Source organism: Rutilus rutilus (genome assembly GCF_951802725.1).
Source record: "Rutilus rutilus genome assembly, chromosome: 10".
Taxonomy (NCBI): Eukaryota; Metazoa; Chordata; class Actinopteri; order Cypriniformes; family Leuciscidae; genus Rutilus; species Rutilus rutilus.
Window position 1 is genome coordinate 29,901,287 of NC_140215.1, and position 26,307 is coordinate 29,927,593.

At 36.7% G+C, this 26,307-nt stretch overlaps 1 protein-coding gene across 3 annotated transcripts in view; it reads left to right on the forward strand.

The window, feature by feature from the left end:
• Window positions 1-26,307, forward strand: part of myo1b (myosin IB) — an 86,757-nt gene that overhangs the window by 23,000 nt on the left and 37,450 nt on the right. For all 3 annotated transcript variants that reach the window (XM_084420827.1, XM_084420828.1, XM_084420829.1), the window contains exons 4-6: window positions 22,005-22,099; window positions 24,318-24,422; window positions 26,164-26,210. In XM_084420827.1, coding sequence (XP_084276953.1) covers window positions 22,005-22,099; window positions 24,318-24,422; window positions 26,164-26,210 — 247 coding nt within the window. The remainder of the gene's footprint in view (window positions 1-22,004; window positions 22,100-24,317; window positions 24,423-26,163; window positions 26,211-26,307) is intronic.

Here is a 26,307-nt window from a genome sequence, read left to right on the forward strand (position 1 = left end):
GAGCTTCAGGGGTGATCAGAGCCATGGAGACAATAAAGTGTCTGAGACCACCATGCTCACTAATCACCACAGATGGTAGCGTGTTTAAAGACACTCACTGGAGGTGGCAAACATCTGCTGGTTGCCACTATATCTTAACAAGAGCTATGTGCCTTCACAAGAGGTCTAAATAACAGGCCAATCTGACAGCCCAGAGAGAAGACTGGTGCAGGACTTAGAATGCTAAGAAATTAGTTTGTGAAATCCAACTCTGTAATTTCATGGTGTATTTATAATTTTATATTTGTTCTAGCATTGTAACGGTTCATGGTAAAAAAGCGACCCGTATCGTTCTCCACCCATGGTTCGACACGCACTTGCACCGTGGTTAATCTCAAATGGTTTGTTGGAAATAAATGTGCCTCAGACAGCATGTGAAAACTAAATTTAGTTCTTCTCGTTGTGTTTTGCTTGAACAGACACATTCACACAAAATTATGTTCAAAGCTTACCTGTCTTGGCGAGTATCCTAGCAAACATATAGTCGGTTATATGTGAACGTTAAGACAACACTTGTAGAGGTATCACTTTTGGATTCATACATTGTATGAAGTGACAGCAGCCTAATGTGCCTGCTGTTGTCTTTGTTTTTAATGTTAATCAAACAACAAAAGACAAAGAAATCACTCTCTGCTCTTGACTGAATAACTTTTTGTAACTTTAAGGATTGATCTTTTATTTAATTTATACAGTGAAGATTAAATGCAGTGTTATTTTCATTTGTATCTATAAATTGTATGTATTTTCTTATAGTTTGATTTTGTTCTTATTTTCTTTATTTTCATTTGACTAGTCTGTAGTCAGTAGTTTTTTCTGAACAGTTTAAGGTTTAAGGTTCTAGGGTCAAGATTCAGTATGTGCTGAGTAATTAGAACCTTTACACCCGTAATTTGTTCTATATTTTGTATAAAACTAAATAATAACAAATAAAAAAATAAAATAAAAATTCTGTATTTTTCCTGTGCTAATTGTTTTCTGTAAACATGGCATTGTAAACTAATAATATTTTTGACTCTGTGACCAGAGCTCGTCTATTGTAAGTCGTTTTGGATAAGAGGGCTAAATGCATAAATGTAAAAAAAATATTATTATTATTATTATTATTATTATTATTATAGTTGTTATTATTATTATTTTTTATTATTATTATTATTATTATTATTATTACTATTACAATAAACACTGTTTGGTAGAAGTGATAGTTACCCTCATAAAAACATCTGCTTTGGAAAAAAAAATGCATGCATTTGTAGATAAATAGTGTATGTTATCAGAAGGCAAAAATTGTATTCGATAGTATGTTTGGAAATGCTATGCATTGGATCTTATCTGACCGCTGGAATGTGAGCTTGAACTTTGGTGTTGAGATGGTTTTAGTTAATGACCCAGCGTGAATGTGAAACGCTTCATTCTGGCAACCACACGTGGTTCAAGAGCCCCGGTGTCACCTCTCCCTCCCAAACACTTTTCTGCTGTCTTTGGCTTAGTGGCCATCTGAGTGTGGTAAGAGCAATTCAGTCGAATCAGACTGTGAATGAGGTTGTCTGCATTCAGAATTCCCATCTTTTTGGGGGGTGAACTGTCCCTTCAATGGTCTTTATGACATCTCTGTCTGAGGTTCATGCAGAATGTTGTCCCATGTGTTCAGCACATTTTGCTCTATTGCTTTACTAAACAGAGCTTTTTAGCGCAATTTTCCACCGTACAAAATTGCGATTGTTAACTTCGGGTTTTCGGCATTATGTTAAGGAAGGTCTAATCTCGGGAACGCACAAAAAAAAATCCAGGAAAAGATTTTGGATTTCCTGGAAATTCCAGAAAAAATTCAGTTTTTTGCAAATTTCTCGGCAGCCATAATAGCTATCGAGTTGAAACAAATTGCAATCGATAGCTTCTAAAATTTACAATACTATTAGAAAAAAAGATTTGATCAAAAATCTTTCCTTTATGCTTCAAAAATTGAATTTTGAGTGTTGTGATCCCATGACGTGAGAGATCCCACACTCACTGAGTTATTATTACTTGTTTATAATTCAGGACTGAAAGTGTTCTCAGGAACATCTCAATCACCCACATAATCTTATTCTTAAATGACAATGATTTGATGTCTATTTTCCTGTAGCTCAAACAGTAGAGCGTTGGTGCTTGCAACGCTAAGTTCATGGGTTCGATTCCCAGGGAAAGCAAGAACTGATAAGAATGTAAATTTGTACCTTGAAATGCAATGTAAGTCGCTTTGGATAAAAATGCCTGCCACATGCATAAATGTAAATGAAAAATGTATGAAACCTTTGACAATGATCACAGCGGAACATTGAGATCTGCATTTGACCGCTGCCGTTTACCTGAGCAGTTGTCGTGTAGGTATGGGACAGTCTTCTCAACCATACAGTATCATTATTTCTGTTACAATAATTCACATTATCATAGAAGTACTGGTTCACAGAAGTTTAAAGTTTGGATATATAGTTTGGATATAAATACTGATGTCTACGGCAGAGATCAAAATAGAGTAAATAACATTTTGAAAGTAACTTGACACTTCAAATAAAGATTTTATAAATTACATTGCTACGCCAATAGTTGGCTACAAGTGACGTGAGAAAATTTTTTGTTTATTGAGTCACTGAATCATTCATTCCAACAGATTTATTAACCTCTGGGTTCGGCAAACGTGTTTTGCTCGATTATGTTTTTTATTTATTTTTTCACATAGCAGCAAAATAGACTTAAAATATTCCATCATTTAGACTCCATCATTCAGACATACAGACTGAAAACATATGAAATATGAAAAAATAAACTGTAACTTGTCTACTTTTTTATGTGTCCACTTACAATCAAAACAAAACATTGTGCTTTTGTAAAATAAAGAAAATAAACAGGGTGTGCTTTCTGCCTCTCCATCTCCGTGAACTTTTTTTCTGGAGCACGTCTCTAAACTTAAACAAAACTCGACAAATACTATTCACCCAGGCATGAGCAATATCTTTATGCACATTTAAGTGTCTACTATTAAATTATCTAATTCAAAATGAAAACAAATATTCTCTGTTTATATAATCTGTATTACAAGAGAGAGATGTCAGTCGTTCTCATTTCAGCTCATTATCTGCTAATAGGAACACGCCAACAGAGAGCACGCTATTCAAATGCAAATGATCTGAGGCAATCCATGCAAACCTGTCAACACCCACATCAGCTCGATAAAACACATCAAGGCTACTTTTACACGTGGATGGCTATTTTCATAAACGGACATTTCACCCCTCTTCGTTTTCAAAAATAACATCGTGCATACGAACCCGTGTATATGCTGTCACGAGTATGCCAAACTTGTAGGTGGCAGTGTAACGAGAAGCTCAAGCCCACGTTAGCCAATCAGAATCCCGAAAATAGTCACATTCTGTGACGTCGCTTCCTAAAACTCAGTTTTTCTCAGGGGAGTAATCGAGCTCTCGAATAGCGTACCACCCCCGAGGGCCGCCATTGGCTAACAAGCCATCACCTGCTGTTAGCATTCCATTGACTCCCATTCATTTTGGCGTCACTTTGACGCCATATTCACTTTGACGCCACTTTGACGGGGATATTCTGGGGATATTTAATTTGATTTTATCAATCAATAAATTGCACTAGAAACAAACCTTGTTGTATTATTTTAATTTAATACTGTGAAGCTGCTTTGATACAATCTGTATTGTGAAAAGCGCTATACAAATATACTTGACTTGACTTGACTTTGACAGTGAATAACTTTACATCTGAGGCGTTTAAAGACTCCATATGTCCAATGTTTATTTCTAAAGAAACACGACAATGTATAAAAGGCTCCATTACCTTGTATCTTACGTTATGGCCCCGTAGAAGCAGTTTTTGTAAAAACAGGCTAACGATTGCGTCATAACCACGCGACTCTCTGGAAATTACTGTATAGACAGGAGGAGAAGCTCGCAGTCAATCGAGGGGACGTGGAGGCATAAAGTCCGCTAAAGTCAAGGGAGAAGCCCATAGAGAATCATAAAGTTGCTCCTGCTCCTAGCTCATGGACAGCTCCTACTCGCGCTCTCCGTCTCTGCAAGATTCGGAAGGGAATGATTCAGATTTCTCTTGGCACAGCTACTAGAAGACTTACAACTGTCAGACAGGTTGCTCACGTGACATCTACGTCGTCAAGCTCAGTTTGAGTCTGCGCAGTACGCTCAGCCATCAGGAAGTGAGTGCTTCTAATTTGCTTCACTTTCCTCCGTTGAAACCTATCGGGTCGCTGTGTCCAGTTTATATACTGTCTATGTTTTTTCTCAGTTTACATGCAAACGTGCAAACGAAGTTTTCCAAAATCTCCACTCTGGCCGGAGTTTTTAGAAAGAATCATTTTCAGAGGCGAATTCTCCGTTTGCGTGTAAACGAGGGGCACAACCGAAGGGAAATGTCTCCGTTTTTCAAAATAGCCATGTACGTGTAAACGGGGCCCAAGTTTAATCAGATTCATGTACTTTACGCTGTGAGGAATAAAATAACGTAATAGTAATATAATCCTGGAAAAATTTACCTTTTTCATTTCGAGGAGCAACGGATCCAGCTGAGGATTGTGAATATAGTCTTTATTCTTAAGTGCTTTGTTCTAATTGTGATATGGAATAGTGTCTGTAAACCGCAAAAAGACTGTTTAAATATGAATCGAGTGTCTGTGTGAATGAATGAACGGCACAGATGTGCGCTGTTGTTTACAGTCACTTGCATTAGTAAACATGTTTTTTTTACATGAACACATCTACTAGTTTAGCTTTTACTAAACTATATTGCTATACTGAGACGAGTAAAAATCGACTGAAATATGTTGAAATAAAATGTCTTTGTATAAGCAACGTATTAAACTGCAAATTAACATTTATATGGCCTAATATATCATAAAAACGGTATGTTACAGACGTAATATGAATGTTTAGACAATTTCGTAGACTAGTTTGGGATAGATTTGAAAGTTTTTACTGTAAAATAGACTACTGCCACATCAAATAAGCTTTTGTTCGGCAGTTTCTGCTCGTATGTTAAATATATAGTATGGGATGTTTTGTAAAAAATAAAGTCATTAACTAAGATGTTATTATAGTGTTTGTTTCAATGTATATTCAAACTAATGAATCCTTAACTTTGAAATAAGTATGATATGATTTTTTTTTTTTACAAAGAAAGATCACAATTGAAATATTGTTAAAATTGTAATTGTTGTTGATTTACATTTGAAAACTTTTTAATAAAATAGCAAAAATATATTTTTAAAGGTAGATGTAAACAAAATCTTAATAGGTCAATATAAGCCTCATTAAATTATGTATTATTGTGTTTCATTAGTGACACATTTGGGGAGAGGATATTCCAAAACTTTCTGAAAAAAAAACTGTATGAGAATTAACTGCACAATTACTAGAAATGTTTACCTTGGATATTGTACAATTTGTATGCATACAAAATTTGTGGAAAAAGACCACCTCTGTAGAATGGCCCATATAGCCTATTTGAACAGGATTTGTTTCCGGGTATGACAATGTACTAAAAATGTGCTTTTGACTTTCATTTATATTTGTATTATATTGTTAACTATATTCTAAATAAATTAAAACATTATATATATCTTATTTATTATTATTTATTCAGATATATATTTATTTATTTTTTTATTTATTTTGCCCTCGCATTCTTTCTTGTTGTACCCTCTGTGACATTCCTGACTGAAAGGAATATGCTCATTATGCAGCTCATTGCGGGTCATTGTCTTCTTAGGTGTGAATCACAGCATTATTCATGATCATTCACACACCCACGCATAATGCCTTTCCAAACAAAAAGTGTCTTACAAAATTTAAATCAATGTTTTGTTTTATGTGAATGATTAGGCAGGATGATTTTCAGATAATTTTGAAGCAAAAACTCTAGACGACAACATCCATTAGTCAAAAGTCTTGTGGACACATTTAGTATGTGTTTTGTAGCCTTATTTCAGAAACTTTTAATTTTTTTGTTTTTTCAATAACCATGCATAAATATTCTGCTCTCAAAAATACAAACATGTGCATACATGTTGCTCACATATTATGGTAGCCCTGTTTGTGCTAAATAGAGTGTAATGACACCTTTGCTAATAATATGTTTATAAGAAACTGAAAAAAGCACAAATGTCAGGGCATGTCAAAACATCTCAAGGACCCCAAAAACACGTTTGACCCCAGAGTTTTAAAGTAAATAATTAATAATAATTCACATTTTTTTACATTATTTGTTCTTTAGATATTCCTTTTTAAAAGAAAAAAGTATCAGCTGTATGCAAAGTGACCCGCATTTGGTTTTTGACCATTGCAATTTACAATTTTACTCATGAAGCCACATTAACTCATGGAGCCACATTAACATGTCCTCTGGGACTGAACTGTCGAGGGCCTTTAAAATGAATATACCAAAAGGAAAGTTTGTTAAGAACCAGAATCTAAAAGGATATTAAGATCTCTTTAATAATTCCTGAGTTACAAGCATGCAACCTACACAAGAAGTGCTTTTTGCCAGATTTGAACTGTCACCATTGGCATATAATAAAACAAAGATTGCTAAAGTCAACAGATTTTACTAAAAGACCTACCAATCTCTGTGTAAAAATTAAATAATGATGCTGCCATTTTTCTAAAGTCATTTTTACACCCCTAGTTTGGCTCCAAATCTTAGGTCAAAATTGTCATTTTGTGACTTACAAAATAATGGATTACTCAGTAAAAATAGATCTGTAAGATTTAATCTTTTGGTTTTAATCACTATTTATGTTTGTCTTTCTACAGAAAAAACATTAACAAAATAAAACATTTGGGCCAGGGAGCTCTGGTTGAGTTGACATGGAATGACCCTATAGGCGTGTAGTTTTTCTTTACAAAGTTGCATCGGCAACTACTGGCCTGGCATGAATTACAGTGTTGATGTAGTGTTTACCTACGAGGCTCTTGCTTTTGTAAGCTCTTGCTTTTGTGAGACTGTTCACCGATCCTTATCAACTTACCACTCTGAAACGTCCTGTAATATCCATGCTTGCAAAGGTCCTGCTTGATCCTCTTGTTCGTAAACATTCTCTGGGCCTGAATCAGGCTCGAATTGGTATTGCAAAATTGACATCATTGTTAATATTTACACCTGAGCAGATGAAACTTGCGGTTATGGTAAGGGGCGTGACATTTCTGGAACATGCTCTCATTTACCTATCACAACACGCTGGGCAGCTAACCAATTAGAGCACATTTCATATTTCGGATAGAGGGGCTTAATTGACACAGGAACTGAACAGAGCGTTTGTGACAGACTGGGAGGAGAGGTGCTGCAATAATAAAATGTAAAAAAAAAAGTTTTTTAATAATCAAGCATGAAAACCTATTCTAGTTTTTAGGACAAAGCCACACTGTCGTACTGCACTGGATGCACTAGCCAGCATTCATCACATTAAACATTGACGCTAAACATCCTATAAGCCAATCAGTGTCCACGTATGGCTTTGAATGTTGTTTTAGTAATCTGCATGACAAAGTTGGTGGCAGGTGTTTATCCTCGTCTCATTTCTGGAAGATGGGGGTCTTAGATGGTGTTGCAGATGGGGACTTTGGTCAGTGTGTCATGCCCAGATTTGAGCCGCTGTGTCTCAGGGGATGGGTTGTATTACATTTTGTGTAATGATGTAATGGGACCTCTCAGCACTCTGCTATTGAGCAGCACCGAGGCATTGTTTGCAAAGAGAATGTACCATGGGGGTGAAGCCACTGCAATGGACTGGCCTTACATCAAGGGTGTTTCCCTGCATAGTGCCTACAATCCCAAGATTCTGGGATTGGCTCCAGCATTCAAGCGTAGGACCCCTACCTAGACAAGCAATTTGGAAAGTAGATGAATGGATAGACAATTGAAATTACAACAGGGATTACTTAACCACACCCGCCAAGAATGGGTACCTGATGATTTTGGAATAAATGACTTTAAATGCAGCTTGTGACAGTATCATCATACAAAAAACAAAACAAAGCAAATGTTTGGATAATGAAGCTCACTGCCATATTAAAATTACATTTTCATTGATATTGACATTCTTGTCTAGGAATCATTTAGCTGGGTGCAGAATTTTAAGCGATTCTCAAACCTTTAATATTCTAGTAAAGTGTAGATTTTTGCATTATTGAAGATTTGCAGGTCAGTGCTTGGATTTCCTGTTTTAGTGACCCTTATGAAAATAACAGTAAACAGTCATATCCCATGACCAGTGCATTTATACACAAAGCAGGACCTGAGTGAAAGCATTTGAATCCCTTTGACCTGCTGAAGGATGCGGAGCAGAGACTCGAACAAGATCAGTTCAGCAGTTTTTACGTCTCATGAGTCGTGGACAATTCTTTTGGCTCGTGTTTTGGGTATGTTCTTCAGTCCAACAGAATTAAGCTCCAGACACCTGGGGTTTTTAGATCAGGGGCAGATTTACTCTAAAATTTTCATCCATGCAGGGCACTCAGCCATCAGTCTAATCACAGTAGCTTTTGTATTTAGATATCTGTATATATTTATTGTAGGAATTGTCTGATCATCATTGGTTTAACCCTGTAAATCCAGCTAAAATTGCTTACTAGCCTGGGTTTCCCCATGCTGCCTTGCGCGCAGCGCGATTTTATTCACGCTGCTAGGCAGCCTGGACACCATGGACCAGATTTTCCCCTCAAAAAGGGAACCAATCACAGAACGGGTAGGGAGCAGCAAGACGATGACGACGTCTATGCGACACACCGAAGCAGTTTGTTTATATCTATGGATGCAACATGGCAGCAGACGCGACGTTACCTTTTGATGCAGCCTTAGATGTTCTAAGTAGTTTAGATGCTGAACGCCATCGTGTACACATGCATTTCTGACCCATCGTCTTCTTCCTCGTCGAATTTCTGTCGCTCTACATACGTCATCTGGTATAATTTAAACGATTGGCTATGAGCTACGTACAGGCGCATTTGATAGACATTCATAGCGCCCAATAAACGGCTCTGGGCATTCGTAAACCACGCCTCAAATACGAGAAAATGAACATGTGGGACGTTAGCCAGGCTACTTCACTACATTTACTGGTCTGGAAGTTCTACCAGGTGTCTGAAAAGGACAATAAATTTGCAATGTATTTGCGGAGAGCAGAGACATTGCAATGACAGCAACCCTATAGCAATGACAGCAAGAAACTAGGGCTGTGATATTTTAGTGCATTTCTTTCCTTCACAGATGTGCGCTTTCTTTCCACCCTAAAAGCCAAAACTTAATGTCCAAATCATTTATTGTAAAATACAGTCTACTGACGCTAAACTGCATGACTTCCTTGATAATAAAAAGAGTTATTAAAACTGCATTAAGTTGCGGGAGTTATGCTGTTCCCCAAGCGGCTTTCTGTGCGTGCTCTAAACGGAGTGGAACACGGAGAAGCAAAGTGAACTTTAACTGAGCTTCGGGTTCACGCCTAAATGGTTAAATACACACAGAAATATGTCAAAATGCCTGGCTTGGTGAGCTATTTGGTTATGTCTTAAGTAAACATAAGCAGTTTGGGAAATAAGTTGCATGTGTAACAGTATATTGGATCTGTGAATTCGCTCTTAAAGTGACAGCAGCCTAATATCCATGCTGCCATCCCTGTGTCATTAATGTTAATCAAACAACAAAATACAGAAAATCACTCAGTGCTCTTTAGTAGATTGGATTAACAGAAGGATTAATCTATTTAATTTATACAGACTATGCAGTTTTGTTTTACATTTGAATGCTTTCTGTTGATAAAGAGTTTTATTATATGCTATTTTTGTTAAGCTCTAAGAGAGGGAATGGAATATGTTGTTAGCCAATAAAGTTATCAATTCCATGATACTTTCTCCTCTCTTATACTTAAAATGCATTGTTAAGAATAGTTGGCTTATTATTGATTTTGTCGGAGCACCCGAAAGTAAGATGCAGTTTCTAATATTTATATGGTAAAAAAATTCAGATGAAATTCTGATTGCTGATAGATGTTTATAACAGTATGGCAGACAAAATGCATATAAATATCAATTGTCACTCTATATATCCCAATAATATGTATAAAAGATGATGTAAGATAATGTTTAATTGCTCTGTTTTATGATCAAATGTAATTTTTTGGTGAACTATTCCTCCTTCTAATGCTTTAAAGTCCATTTTAGAAGACTTGTTTCCTTGTGAATGAATCATATTTGGGTTGTGCCATGTTGCACCTTTTGGTTAAGGCAGTCCGGCCCTCCTTGAGGTTGAAAACCGCAATTTAAGCTAATATTATCTCGGCACTTTACTCCTACTTGTAGGCCAGGGCTGGGTGTACGTGTAATTTGTGTATTTTTGATGTTGTTGATTACCTCTTTATTATAACATTACTATATCCTTTACTACTGTAGTGTAGGGTGTGTCTCTGTGCATGACTATATTTACAAGCAGAAAAAGAGATGTAGAAATTACAGGATGGATTCATCATTATTTCAACCCGGAATCAGGGGTCATCATCATCATCATCACCAATAGCAGATCATGATCACCCCATTCCCACAAATTGCAGGAGTGTGAATTTGGGGATTGTTGTGTGTGCAAGAGACTCTTTTATTTGACTTGGTCTCTCACTGCCACATCTCACACACATATGGGAAGCAGGAGGCAGGTTTCATCCAGGGTGTGGGCCAGATGTCTGCTTCTCTCATCACGCCTAAACTCCAGACTGGCACAAACTTGCTGAAACTGCCGCCTAAAGGGGTCGTCTATATAATGAGGAATCGAGAAGAACTAATGAGAGATTCAAGTTTAGAACGTTCCCCAAGCCTTGTGCTTTTTCTGTGTTTATCACCTACTACTCAGCAGATCCCAGTATCCCCGTGGCAGACATGAGCAACTGAAATATATTTTAACAAGATCTCTGATCATTCCAGTCTGATCACATTTCATTGTGGATTGTTTTATGAATTTGCACAGAAGGATGGAGCCCTTAAAACACCAAAAGAGGGCACTCAAAACAGCTTTTTTGTAATTGTAAAAGAGTCAGAGGAAAATTGTTGACTAAGTTGACTTTTTGGTGAAAAATAATTAAGTGGAGAACATTTTTAATAAAATAAAAATAATTTAAAAAGTGGGTATCTGTGTTAAGCCTAATCAAACCCCATTGGTTATTTACACCTTTAAGCTGTGTTTGACGAGCCAAGACCTTGAGATATATTTTCCATTGCCAGACCAGATAGAGAAACTATGGTGTAAAAAGTTAATTACTGTTAAAAAGGTGTGCTATCTGATCAGACCATATAACAGACATTAGTCAAAGTGCATTAGATTCATAGCAGCATTAAAAAATATATATAATGAGGTGTTTTAAGACAATTTTCATAGTGGCTGCATGACAATGCAAATGGAAAACCTACAGTACCACATTTTGTCTCTTCAGCTGTTTGTGTACGGATGTAGGCATTAGGCAATAAGGAAATGTTCAGCTACCTCTGCTGTTTACAGAGCCGCTACAGTTGTTTGCTTTCCCAGAATCCCTTAACGATTCAGGGTTTTACAGAAAATAGCCCATTACTTTCTCCCTACACTGTGAAATGTAAATTGCTTGGGTTTGTACGGTACCATTTCAGTTTATTGCGGCAGTGAGGATATCAGAACGATTATTGATTGCGCAGTCAATCATGAGCAAAGTTCTAAGTTGTATATCTTAGATAAATGATAGGTGATGACACAATATCTGCCTTTACAATTATTGCTTATCAGATTGTAAAATGTTACCTTGGTAAGATCTTAGGTATATGCAAAGGAGAGAAAATGAAAATCGACTTAAGGCTGTTTCTGCGTTTAATTCAAATTTAAAAAAAATTCTCTATCACTTCACCACAGTTTTATAAGCCGCAAGTGACTCTTGTTCATTGTTGCTCATCCCACACATGCTTCCAGGTAATATTGTATAACAAGTGTTGATAAATAGTTTTCAACGTTCACATGGACATTTAAGTGAGTGTGTCATCCCGGTTGTTGTTATCAGTGGGGGCTTTTAGCACAGAGAGAGATGAACTCTGGACTTTGCGTTGGCAGACGTGCTCTTCGGTAGAGTGTGACGCTTCTCTTCTCATGTAATTGTGGCCACCCACCCTCATCCTTTGGCAGTGAGAAACAAAGCTAACCACCTCTGTCCCAGCAGTATTCACTGCCTACAATACAAAGCTGTATAAGTGTAAAAAAAAAAATAATAATAATAAAATAAAAGTCTGGAGTATTATGGGGCCATAGGGATAAAGTGAGGGGAAATGTTCACTTCCCAACTGGAAAGTCCCTTCTATGGGGTTGCATGAGAGTTGTATGAGAGTTTGAATATATCGGCTCCACAATGTTTGTTCTGGCTCAGGTTGTGTAATAACTAAATCCCCTCCCCTCAGTCATCAATAGATATGCATATGAATGCACACAAGTGTTTAAATTTCTTTTGTCAGCCAGTTAAGTCAGTTAATTATAGTAAAATAATTTTAGAATAATTTAGAATAATTTTTAGACCTAATAGATTAGGTCAGCCGGAACCGGGAACACTCCCCATAAATCCTGATGTACTTGTTACATCATAAGAAGGATGGCGTCTATTAGTCTCTCTATTTATCCGAGGTTTACCGCAGTCCGCCGGATCCAGGCCGTATCCAGATCTGATGAAGGACCTGCGCCTGGACACGATGACAACGCAGTCCTGAAATGTCAACCAGTCCCTCCCCTTCCCTTTACCTAAGTACAGATAAAATGTTGTCGGGATAATTCCGTTTCGCGTGGCTACGCAGACGCAACAAAAAATGTCTGTATTATAAATTTTTAAGGCCAGACAAGTCGTTTTTTGAGGGTTGATTTGTAAAGAAGGACTACATGCCTGCGCACATATATATTCAAACGCACTTACCTGTGGACTGAACACGTAATGCGCATGTGCGCAACATTTGAGGGTTTGCGTTTTTGAGGTTTGCGCAGAGATAACGGACGATCGTTTGCACCTTCGAACCTATTTCAGGGAGTGCGTTCTCGAGACACCAGGCACTGTTTTGTGCGGATGGGCGGCTGGAGCGTGTTAAGGGTTTTCCAGTTAGAACGGTGTTGTGTTAGCAAATAACTTAGTTAATAACTAATGATCTTCGCAATGGAAGTGAATCAATCAATCAAAACTAACTTTAGCTGGACAATAACTTTATCTTAGAGCTGTTGTAAAGCCTAAACAATCTGTTACGGTAATTTCCTATTATCACTGTAAAGCTGCTTTGAAATAATCCATATTGTTAAAAGCTCTATATAAATGAAGGTGACTTGACTTGACTTGACTTAAAACGTCAATCCATAAAGGAGTTTGATGGGCTTTTGCATTCATATTCGCTATTGTCCGTTTTTAATATGTAAATACGAAACAGATAAATATTTTAATCATTTACTGCATTGAGGACTTTATCTGTGTGTCGAGTTTACTATTATTAAAGTATCATGCTTTTGCCCTGTGTGGATTTATAATTTGTAATTGTCCCATGTCGAGAACTATGGTATGTCATGAACTTGGCCTCAGCCAGTGTTTGCTTTTCTCATTGTTTACATTCTTGCTTTGACTTTCCTTGGTTTCTCATGGTTGCAGCAATGACTTCACATCTTGACTTTACACTTGACTTACAATTTTATTTGTATTTTTTTCACCCATGGAATCAGGCACTTGTTTGAAATAAGCTTTAAACTGTAGCCATGGGTTAAATTGCTTGCTGTTTTAATTGAGTAATTGACACTTCGCTAAGCCATGTCTTTTAAAATATTACTGTTACTGTTATTACCAATTTTACCTTGCCAACTGTTGCCATCTGTCATATTACTGAGATGGCTTGCTTTACAATCTCAACAGTTTCTGTGTAATGTAACAATTTCTTTAAAGTAAGACCTAGGTTTTGCCTAACCTTGTCTAACCTTATTTCAGTCTTCATGACAATAACAACTTTAAGAACATTTTTATTTTCTCAGATCTGATACACACATTTCTAAAGCTTCTAAATTATTAACAACTAAAACTTTGCTGAAAAACCTGTTGAACACCATACTACATGCCTTCTGTCATCTGATTGATAGTTTGTCATTTTTTTTAACTCATCTTAATATTATTGGGAGTGACAGCTAATATATATGTATGCATTTTATGTAGATATACTGCTATACTATTATGAATATCTTATTGATCTATTATCGGAATTTCATCTTATGTTTTGGTCATATAAATATCATATTTTTGTAATTAAATAGAGGTGTTTTTTTTTTTTTTCTTCCTTGAGGATGTGCTCTATGAACATCTTCCTTAAATGAGCCATAAAAGCCTGATGTATCAAATATGATACTCAAAAAAAAAAAAAAAAAAAAACATACTTTTTTAAATGTATTTTTATAAATATTTTATTTTAAAGGTCCAATAATTAAATCCATTTTTAAACAATTTTTTTTTCCATATGCCTGGTTTTACAGCGTTATATCATGCTGTTCACAGAAATTACTTATTAATTCCTGTGAGACGTTCTGTAAACTTTCTAGAAGCAAGCAGACTTTGAGGTAGTCAGCCACGCTATACTGTGATAAGTTATGACCATTATATAATCACCCTATTGCACCATATAATTTTATTTATTTTGGCTCTCAAAATGTGAAGGTGACCCCTCTCCCAGCATGTTCACAATCCCTCTCCCTCATTTCCTGCCACGGGGTTGGATAAACAAGCTTTGGCTCGTGTGGAACAGCCTCCCCTTGGCCACAGCTAGCTCGTGCCACAATGGCATCGTTTGTCGTCTAGTTGGAGAACGTTTGCCTCCCCAACAGCACTACATCAATTCAGGGTCATGCTTGGGTCACATGCCCCTCCCCTCCCATTGAGACATGTCAAGTGATGTTTTTTTTTTTTTTTTTGTGGCATGTTCAACTATTCTTTCTTTGTGTCACCCACTACATTGGCAAATGCCATTTCTAGTTTGGGTATTAGTTGACTTTGAATATTGGAAAGCCGTATTCTCTCCCTGTGGAGTAAGGGTGAATGAATGAGAAAGGATGTTCTCTCTCTGGGGCATCAGGACATCAGAACACCAAAGGTTTGTCCTGGGCCTTTAAAGCATGCTGTTATTTTGCATGGACTTCATTTTAGTTCATCCGTTTTCCTGTGCATCGAAAAAAGCCGCCTTATTACTGCCTAGACAGCATTTTAAGGCACCATAGATGTGTTCCCAATTTGAAGGATGTTCCAAAATGCATCCAAGATAGTTCGCTTTGGCCAAAATCCATGGCAGAAACGTGTATCCTTTACTGAGAAACCAATCCCAAAATGCATTGTGAGCAAGATTGCAGAGAAGCCAGAGAAATGTCAACTATACTTATTTAGCCTTCATTGCTAAAGTTTTTGTGGAAAAAATAATCCATTATAATTATATTAAAACTGCAACATGCTTTTGATTCCAACAGGGGTATATATTTAATTTATTTAACATTCTAGTAATTCCATACATTCGCATCATAAACTTCCTTCTCTGATATATCTATTCTGCTCTCTGTTTGCTCTGTTGTCAGTGTTTCTTTGTCTCAGGCACTCCGATACACTGCGTGGTATCGGTTGTTGGTATCGGAGCATTTTAATGAGTACGAGTACATGAGCGCAGTATCGGGCCCGGTGCATCCCTACTCTATAGTATTAATGTTTGTAGTATGAATGAAATTTGGGTGTACTACATCTACCAATTTGTCATTGTCATGTTGTGCCACTTCATTGCCATTTACAACTTCTCCCCTATGGCCTCATGAGATGGTAAAGTGTCCATCAGATGCTCTCTTCAGAATCTCAGAAGTGGTATGTAGTCCAGGTACTTCTCGCCTACTGTTTTATGAATTCTTAACGAATAATTCGGACATGCTGCTTTCTTCACATACTTTTCTTGTCATACTATATAGAAGGGAAGTTGGCATATTCGGAATCGGATGCCAAGTTTATTTTCCAATGAGTTCATTGCAATGCATTCTGGATTATTCATCTGCTTGAAGATGAATGTAATGCTGCCTTCTGTTTCCCAAAAGAAGGTATATATGTTCCCTTAAAATACTTCCCACAGACAGCTCTCTTGGTTGACCTAAATGTAAGTCTACATAGGTCTCCTCAAAGGACAGATGTAGGACACATGACAGAACATACAGTGCACAGACGTCAGGAAAGCTGAGTCAGTGCAGATAGAGGGAAGCAGTAAAGTCATCCGGTTTTGGGTGACTAAAAACAGACCGACTTGCTACTTCCTGAGCGTGTGAAGGGGATGATGGAAGGGGGATCCCAAGTGTAGGTCTCTATTGTTTCAACACAACATGTGCAAGTACCTTTTGTGTTAACACTCAGCAAATGGAAGATTAGAGTTTTTGGTGCCCCCCCCCCAAAAAAATATTACATTGGAGGAGTCTGAAATATCAGTTTTATAAAGTAAATTTTACTGTTGGGTTAAAGTCTTCAATGTATAGTAGACCTCCTCCCATCTTACTCCCAATATCTGTCATTGTTTTAAATTCAGACTTTGGCTGGAGAACAAAAATGCTTTTATTTAACTGTTGAAAGTCACATTGTCTTATTTCATATCTCTCATGGAAAAGCATCATGTCCTGAGGCTGTTTACTCTCTCAGGCTGTGCAATAGCTTCTCCATGTGCATGAAGAGTAGGACACACTAAATGTTGTGCATGAAGCAGCTGGGGTGTTCATGGCCACCTGGTTGAATGCACTTGTTTTTTTGTTTTGTTTTTTGGGGCTTTCCTTCTCCGGGCTTCTGTGGTCCATTGTTTGTTTCAGTGTAGTCTGTGATCATTCCACCTCAATTTGGAAAACATTACTTCCGCTGTGGCTCATTCAGAAGCAGATATGGATATCCTATTCCAGTGTAGCGAGGTGTCCAGCATGCTGAGCCACAATTCATTATTTGGCTACAGTGTGTTTTGTCCTGCCCAAAAAACAAAACAAAAAACATGTATTTAATGGCCCTATTGTTGTGTGACATTTCTTGAGTATTTGGTGTTTTATTTAATTTTTTACCTTACCTTATAAGTAAAGGTAAATAAATGTTTAACATCGCATTGTATGCAGTTTTACGGTAAAAAAAAAAAAAAAAAAAACCTTTCTTGTTTACCGTAAGTTTCATAGTTTAGTTTATTTTTACAGAGTAAGTTTATACTAGAACTCAATTATTTTCTTGACACTTTTGAAAGAAGTTTCTTGAATGTCTGCATTCTTCTTGCTGATCTGTAAATGAATGGCTCTTTATAAGTCAGTTATTTTGAAGTGAATTGGTCAAAAAGATCAGACAATCAGACTTGAACTTGATTTAAAGTTATTGGTTTGAATCTAACATCTCACTTACTAACTGAATCGGTCTGTCCACTAGGGAAAAAAAAAATAAACTAAGAACTGTAACATGGTTGAGGCACATTCAGAATAGAGTTTTGGAATAATTAGATTAAACAAAAAAAATTAATAAATAAATTGTTACTAAAATATAGTTTTCTCAAAGAATTAAGTGGTGGTATTCAGAACCAATATGTCATTTAGATGTGACAGTACCATACAGTGTAAATGAATCACTTCTACAGAAAAGCTCTGTAAATTAACTGCATTGATGCTGGCTGTATTTTGGGTGTTCTTGTCCTTATGATAAGTTTTCCCTTTTATGTAGGACTACGGGTTGTAGAAACCTACTATTTTCTGCCATGTGCCTCATGTTGCGGATTTGGGCCTTACCACGGCATTAAGCCAAGCTGAAATTACAGTTCAATCTCCTGTAGGCCATGTGCTAAAGGACATCCCTCCTCCATTCATCATGAAGCTCTCATTCATCTCATGGTCAGATGTGGATACTCCAAGCCCACAGATTTCATCTCACCAAGTCTTATATCAGTCAGAGTGATGCAAGACACTACTTCTCTACATTCTATACTCTAGAAATATCTCTCTCTTGTAGGGTAGACTTAGCAAACTGACCCCTCTATTCTAACCTTGTGATAATCACACAGAGAAATTTAACTGCAGATTTTCTCACTTTGCTCTCAATTTCCTCTCTCTCCGCACATGGTGTGGCTCCAGGCAGGGCGTGAAGACATTTCGAAGAACATCGAATGATTCCTTGGCATTTGAATGCAAACCAAAACTCAATTTTAGCTCACAGTTGGATCAGGACAAGTACCACACACGCGTCTCCTCCCTTTTGTCATTGGAAGAGTGCTTATCTTTTTTGTTGCTCTTAGTAGACTGACTGAGGAAGCCTAAAGGGCCCATTCATATTCAGATTTAAGGCATTCATATTCACGTTGACCCGCCTCCACTTAAAGAGGTTTTGCAGTGCCTAAAGCATCCCGTTGGTCCAGATCTGCCACTTTGGCAAATTTCCTTCAATGGGACCCTGACCCCTCCCATGTTCCTCTGTCAGGGTTTGGGTAATTGTATTATGCTTTCTTTTGTTTGGGCCATGTCGAGCGTTTTGGCCACCTCACAATGCTCAAACATCTGCTCTCTAGGCTGTGCACGTTTCTGGATTGATGTAATGTGCCATTTCTGGCTCTCCTACTCTTCACTTTTCTACTCCCAGACCTCCGCCCAGAGCCCAAACCAGCATCAGATGGACTCCATATTTTTGGGTTTAGTTCTCGGTGCAATTTTTTGGACTTGTCAGTCTGTTTAGTCCATTCAAGATTTTGGGTGTATCTGATGTATAACATTACATTAGATCTGTGCATTAGCTCTTTCCCCACCATTGATGGAATTTTCTGTCATTCATGACACAACGCTGCCATTTGATGGAAAAGCTGTAATGCTGGATTAGAATTAGGAATTAGAGTTAGGGGGTGGGGTTAGGATTAGGCTATCAGGTAGCGGTTTCAAGGAGGAGTGTTTTATTCAACAATTTCTGTATTTCTTATCTTAATGCGCCTGTTGGAATAGATGTAAAATAAAAAAGTAAAGCACTGTTAATTCATTTTGTTACTTATATTATATTTGGTCTACTGTTTGTTATTTGCATCTTTGTTCTTAGTTTTAACAATAAAGATAAAATAACTATGTTGTGATTTATTCATTTAGTAAATATTATCAATAAATGAATTTGAGGAAAAGATTCATTGTGATGCATTTAGAATCATTTTATACTCGAATATAATCGTGAAGCAAGTGAAGATTTGCACCTCTAGTGACTACCAATAGGAGTTTGTATGAAGTAGTTGGTTATTGCAGTCAAGTAAAAAAAAACACTTCTAATTTATACATTACTGATTTGGAACACTCTACATATGCAGTAACTTTGTGTGCCGTACAAATATCATTATTGATGCGAAACCTACAGGAGACTCTCAATTGATTTCAGTAGAGTTTAGCTTTAGCATGCTGCTAATCTAACATTGCAGTTCTCCAAGAATAAAAATACTTGGGTAAAATAATCGATAGAACTATTTTTATCTATACTTTTTGGTAATGAATTGTTTATAATGGAGCCTGCTTATAATCTCCTGCTTTTCCCACCATATTAGAATTTTTTATTTTATTTTTTATTTTTCATTGAGTTTGTTGAAGACTGCAACAAAGTTGACATGCCATGCTGCCTTATGGTGCGGTCACTTTTGCCTTTGTACGACAAAATTATGCAGGTAAAAATCAGTTAATCAATACTGAATTCAGTTAATAGGTGGATCCACACAATTTTACAGGAGAAGAGATGTTTCCCCAATTGTAGTTCGCATGTAGTTAAGCTTTGAATACATGAATTCGCAGCGATGAATACATGAGATTTCAGCGATGAAAGCTGCTTTGTTTGGAAGTGACCTCTGAGTAAGTGGTGCTTCATGCATCGTTACACTATTGATAAAGGAAATTTACCTTCTTTGCCCACAAAATTTGCTAACATGACAGTGCCTTTTGGATTTGACTATAGTAAAGCATCATAGAAGGCAGCATATCATCCTGGACACTTTTGGAACAGCCTACGATGCCTAAAAATGCTGTCTATGTAGGCAACTTGAAAGATTTTGAAGCCAAAGTATTGCAATATGGTTGTTGTTTGCATGGTATCTTAACATTTTATTTACTTGCATTATTTACCCTTTTTTGTGAGATGAATAAGTACTGACATTTTAGGGCAATCCAGTGAAATTCTCAAATGTTTTAATGTATGGCATGCCACATCAGATAAGGCAATTTTGTCATGGTCATTAAGAACATGCATATAAATGAAGTATGCATATAAATTAAGTATTAAATCAATTCCATTTAACCTTGGAACTCCTTATCAATGCTCTGGAGTTTTTGTACACTATGACTATATGTATACCACTATAGCTCCTCGTGAACCTGATGAATCCAGACTTAGAGGAGGGGAAATACATGCAGCATTTCCCTCACAATCAGACCTATTATTAGTGGTGGTTTTGGAAAATTCCTGAGTAATGATTGTTGAGAAGTACAGACTGGGAGGAAACTGGGAGGTAGAATAAAATGGGTTGAAATTAGCACTGTTTTAGGCCAATTTATTTAGAGCTGGTCACTCAGACTGGAGAGTGTCAGTCAGTAATGGACGTGTTTACGCCTAGTGTCTACAGCAGCCAAAAACCCACTCATACAAATGTGAACTGACAAGACTGCTGCTGTTGTCTTTTCCTCTTCAAACAAATCACTTAAAATTACATCACTGTTACAGAGCTTGCTGGGTTATAGGATAATATGACCCACTTTTCTATTGTTTATCATCCTGGAAATGAATTTATGTAGAATTAATCTAATTGCATATATTAATTAAGAAGATATATCCTGTTTGTTTTCTATCAGGAAATCAATGTAATTGGTCTGAGGAATTCTCTCAAGTGCTGTCAACTGTTGATGCATCCATCATTAAAAAGAAAATTTGATGCAAAGAAAAATTATTCAAGAGACTGCTGGAGGGTTGTGACCAAACCTGGATCACAGGTCTGTTGTGGTGTTGTTGTGCACGGCAGAATAAAAATAATGGGAACGGTTCACCCCAAAATTAAAATTCTGTCATCATTTACTCATCCTCATTTTGTTTCAAACCTGTATGAATTTCTTTCTTCTGCTAAACCTAAAATATGATATTTTGAAGAATGTAGGTAACCAGACAGTTGATGCACCCCATTGACTTCCATAGTAGGAGAAAAAAAATTACTATGGAAGTCAATGGGGTCCATCAACTGTTTAGTTACCAACATTCTTCAAAATATATTTTGTGTTCAGCAGAAGAAATAAATTCATACTGGTTTGAAACAACTTGAGGGTGAGTAAATGATGACAGAATTTCCATTTTTAAGTGAACTATCTCTTTAATCATATACAGTTTTTAATATGGCTTGAGAACAATGTGTGTTGTGCAGTGAATTATTGGATGCAGAGATGACTATTTTTGTAACGATTTAATTTATAATGTGTATGCAGTACTATCAAGATGAATACATTTCAAAGTTTAATTGCAAGGATTTTATTTGTGTACTTATGTTTGAATAGCAATTTTGGTACTGTCTTGTGTCGCCACTTGTTGTCCCATGTAAAATCTGGGTCCTAAAATTCACTACCCTAATCCATTTGAAAATAAATGTGACCTAGTGTTGTCCAGGTTTTAAACATGAATCCCTGGCGTGTGGCAATCACTGGCAATTTCCACCTCTAGACCATGCACTGCATGTCCTCTTATTGGAGCATATCACAAAGTGTTCTCGATTTAGGATTGGTATGTTAATAATAGGTCTAGATGGTTGAAGTAAATTGCTGATATGATACAGATTCAGCAGAGCACTGAAGACAGGTGCCTAATTGCAAATGCAAGCTTTGCTTTGCTGTTCAATTAACTCTTAAAGCCTTAATATTCTCTCTCTTTTCAGTTATGCTCTGGCAGATGAGGCCTACCGGTCCCTGCGGGATCAAGATAAAGACCAGTGTATTCTCATCACTGGAGAGAGCGGGGCAGGAAAGACGGGTAAGACCACTGAAAATACTTACACTTGAATCAAGCTAATCAGTAACAAACTAGATTAAAAAAAGTTTGTTGAGACAACATTTTAGGTTTCCTGACCAGAAAGCTTGAAGAAGTTTTAAAAGCTTTGAAAGGTTTTCAGTTTGAAATAATCTGAAGTGGTTTGAAAGCATAACGTTTGATGGGTTTAAAGGCAGTACAGTCTATCGGATGGATGGATGGATGGATGGATGGATGGGTTTGAAAAGATATAGCAAACTAAGTCAGAACAGTCTGAAGGTCTAGTCTGAGTTTGGTAGTTCTAGCTTGAAAAGTCTAGGAGGAGTTGGAGTTAAAAATTTAGTCTCAGAAGAAGAATAGTATCTGTAAGTTTAAATAGCATTTCAGTAAGTTGACTCTCTCAAGACAACTTAATAACAGTAGTGATGCTGCTAACTTTATCAGTATTGTGATTTTTCTTTCTTAATATAGGATTTTGTAACTATGATGTCATTTCCTGTTCCCTCATGCTCATTCTTTTAATCCACTCATTCCTAAATTCTCTCCAATTCATCTTTAACAATGCCGTCAAAGGATGATTCACCCATAATGTACTGTTGCTAACTTGCTCCTATTACATTTTACAGTATTTCTATTGCATTTGCTTTGTGGGATAAGTAGAGAGTAAACTGTATGTCATAGATTCTGGATAGATCAACAGTAAAATTGTTATGCAAGTTGGACTAATCTGCAATCTAAAGTAATATCTTGGATTAAATTAGTTTAGAGGACTAACTCTCCTTGTGTCAAACTGTTCATCTGGTGTTGGGAAACAGATCAAGATCTAAAAAAATGGGTAACAGGTGCTGTGTTCCTTATAATTTATGATCCAATCATAAATGTATTTGACGCTTTCATTTGGCTCCCATTCAGTGTTTACATATGGATACGATCTCATATTCTCCCTTTTGAGATATCACATAATTTTTCTTTGTGTTTAGAAAGGCAAATTGTTTAGAAGTTCTGTGTAATAAAGTTGTGCCTGCCTATCAATCTTTAAAAAAATAAATATTTGCCTTACAGAAAATAAAGATGATCGAGCAGTTAATGACTTGCTCAACATGCATATTATATTGATAAAAATAAATAAATAAATAAATAATGGGAAAATAAAATACACACTTTAATTGTAGTTTTTGTATTGCAAGTGTTCATCTGACAAGCAGGTGTAGTATAGTGCTCTTTTGACTGAACTTTTGCTTGAGTTCTTTTAATGTCAGCTTAACTCTGTCATGTTCATTTGAAAGAAGTTGTCTTGTTATTTTACAAAACCACAGCTGTTTAGCAGTGCATAACTGGACTCTTGTTTTAAAATGACCATCTTACTGTGCCAACCATTAAAATCCAGGATGTCCAACAGTTAAGGCAATGAGATAAATGGGGATTGTGGTAATCCACGCACTACATACTACAGAGCAAGGGCTGATGAAAAACATTGACTGTTAGTCAAGGTGACTGTTAATTTCAAAATGCTCTTCTATACTAATGAAAATCTACCACAGCTCAGAAATAAATTAAATTGGACTCTCCTATTCCATATTCAGGATCCATGCTTAAGCTATATGAAATAGGAGTTATGGCGTTATTTTCAATCTGCTTGATTATCACTCTATCTCTATGTATTAGATTTGATCAAAATGTTTCATAGTTTAAGTCCTGTGAATTGAGCAGAGTCCAAAAATAGCTGTAAATCTCTAAAACATAAGTGGGCGTCCTTCCCTTCAGAAAACATTTCATATCAGCACTTCTGCGTGTATGTCACTGCTCTCATAGGTCCAGACATGGGAAAGTCATTAAGTGTTGAACAAGATAAATCTTAAACAGCCATTTGTGCCAAGTAGATTTAAATCATTTCATGTAAAAACTAAAACAGTTTTAAACATAGTTTAAAATAATTTGCACATTTAAAAATATATATATGTTCTTTTACGAAATGAACTAAAGGAAGTCAAATTTCCTTTCCTGTCATCTCTTTATAATTAATAGCACCAGCTCAATGGAATGTTGAACACTCTTTAAACAGTTGATCTCATGGTTGGCTTTAAAGGAATGGGGGAGTTTGAATGGGAAAGGCGTTTTCTCCCTGTAGGATGAGCAGAGTTGATGTAAAGGGGATTTTTGGAGGTGAGGTCTTGTCTCGAAGATGACCCCTGACCTCATTCTTCTGTGGTCTGTTTTTCAGAGGCCAGTAAGTTTGTGATGTCATATGTGGCGGCAGTGTGTGGGAAGGGCCAGGAGGTGAACAAAGTGAAGGAGCAGCTGCTTCAGTCCAATCCTGTGCTTGAGGGTGAGTTTTCCGTTTCTTTTGATTTTGTACCAATTGTCACACCTTTAGGATGTTCATGTCCCTTGTCCTTTTAAACATACATCGGATGTTCTGGAGGTCAGTTAAAGGCAAGCTGAGTGGCAGATCTTTCAGATTCTTGAAGGCAAGTTTGAAAGCAAGATGATTTGAGACGTATATCATTTGGATTTTCCCATAATCCTACCCCTACTAATGGGCCAAAAGCTCCCTGGTCCCTGTTGGCAATCAGACAGTTGTTTTTTTATGTGGGGCCATGAACAGGAAATGCCCATAAGCAATGAGATGGAGATGGAGCAGGAATGCCCAGTGCTTCTTGGCAGCAGGAACTCTGAGCAGAGTGAAGTCCCACATCTGGGAGAGTTTAGTTGCTGGAAGTAATGAGCCCCACACTGGGGGTCCTGCACATTTCCTGCTGCATGTTTCTCTACCATAGACTTTCTGTGAATGTAGGTTATACTATGAGTAGATGGCGTTCAGAAGGAAAATGCAAAAATTCTTTATATTTAATGAGGGACATGTCACACTTAAAAATAAAGGAACTTTATTAGCATCTATGGTTCTATGAAGAACCTTTAACATCCATGGAACCCTTCCATTGTACAAAAGGTTCTTTACAGTGGTAAAATGTTATTTAGATTTCTAAAATGTTCTTAAATAAAAGAAAAAAATGAAATAAAAGAAACGGTTTACTCAAAAGTTCTTTTGGGAACCAAAAATGGTTCTTCTATGCTATGGCATCTCTGTGAAAACCCCTATTTGGAACCTTTATTTTTAAGAGTGATTAATGTTAGTTTCAGTAAAACCATATTTGCAAAGCACAAAGCAGCGAAACAAAAAAGTGTGTCATTGGAAAACAAAATAGATTTGAAAAAAATGAGGTAGGTCTTGTATGCAGAAGTCCCATGGTCATGGATAACTTAGGAAAACAAAACATTTCAGGGAATTTTAAAGTTTACCAGGCCTGAAAAAGTCACAGAAAATAAACAAAATCTAAAAAGACTCTATACAGTTTATACAGCCACTTTTTCTAGTTATACTTACCTATATTTCATCAACTAGACCAGGGACCAGCAATTTTTACCAAGTCCCACTGTGCCATTTTCAAAGTTATCAACTTTAATATAATTTGAGAATTATTTCGACGTTTATTTTTCACTGAAATGGATTTGCATTGTGGGATACAGTATTCTGTGCAATGTGCTGTTTTGTATACTGCAAAGGTATAATGAACGCAGTATGCGTACTATGTACTGCACTAATATATTAGTATGCTTTTCTAAATGTAGCCATTGTTTGTTTAATCTGAATGCACAATAATACTTTAATTTGTTGTGGTGCCATCTTGAAGCTTAAACAGGCATGCCAAGGTCATGGGTTCAAATCCCAGGGAATGCATGAACTAATAAAATGTAAACAGTAAACGCAATGAAAGTCACTTCAGATTAAAGTGTCTGCCAAATGTAAATTCCATTCAGTGTCCATCACAGTCAACTAAAATTTGCATATACTCGTTACACTGTTTTATAATGGACAAAATTATTGATAGGACATGTGAAATTGTTCCTGTTTTTGGCCTTCTAATTATTTTGTGTTTCATGAATATGATGAAAGATAGCTTAGAGGATTCAGGATATTTTTTCCACCAGATGACATCACTCAATGTAGAAATATAGTGCTGAATGAATATGGCATAACTAACTCGCAGCATGTTTTTCCACTGCAGCTTTTGGTAATGCCAAAACCGTGAGGAATGACAACTCGTCGCGATTTGTAAGTATCTATTTCTTCTACCAGGAAGAATATTTTACGACTGTTTTGATGCTGCTCCTCCCTTTAGCGCATGTTTGCTTTAGATTAGATCAACATG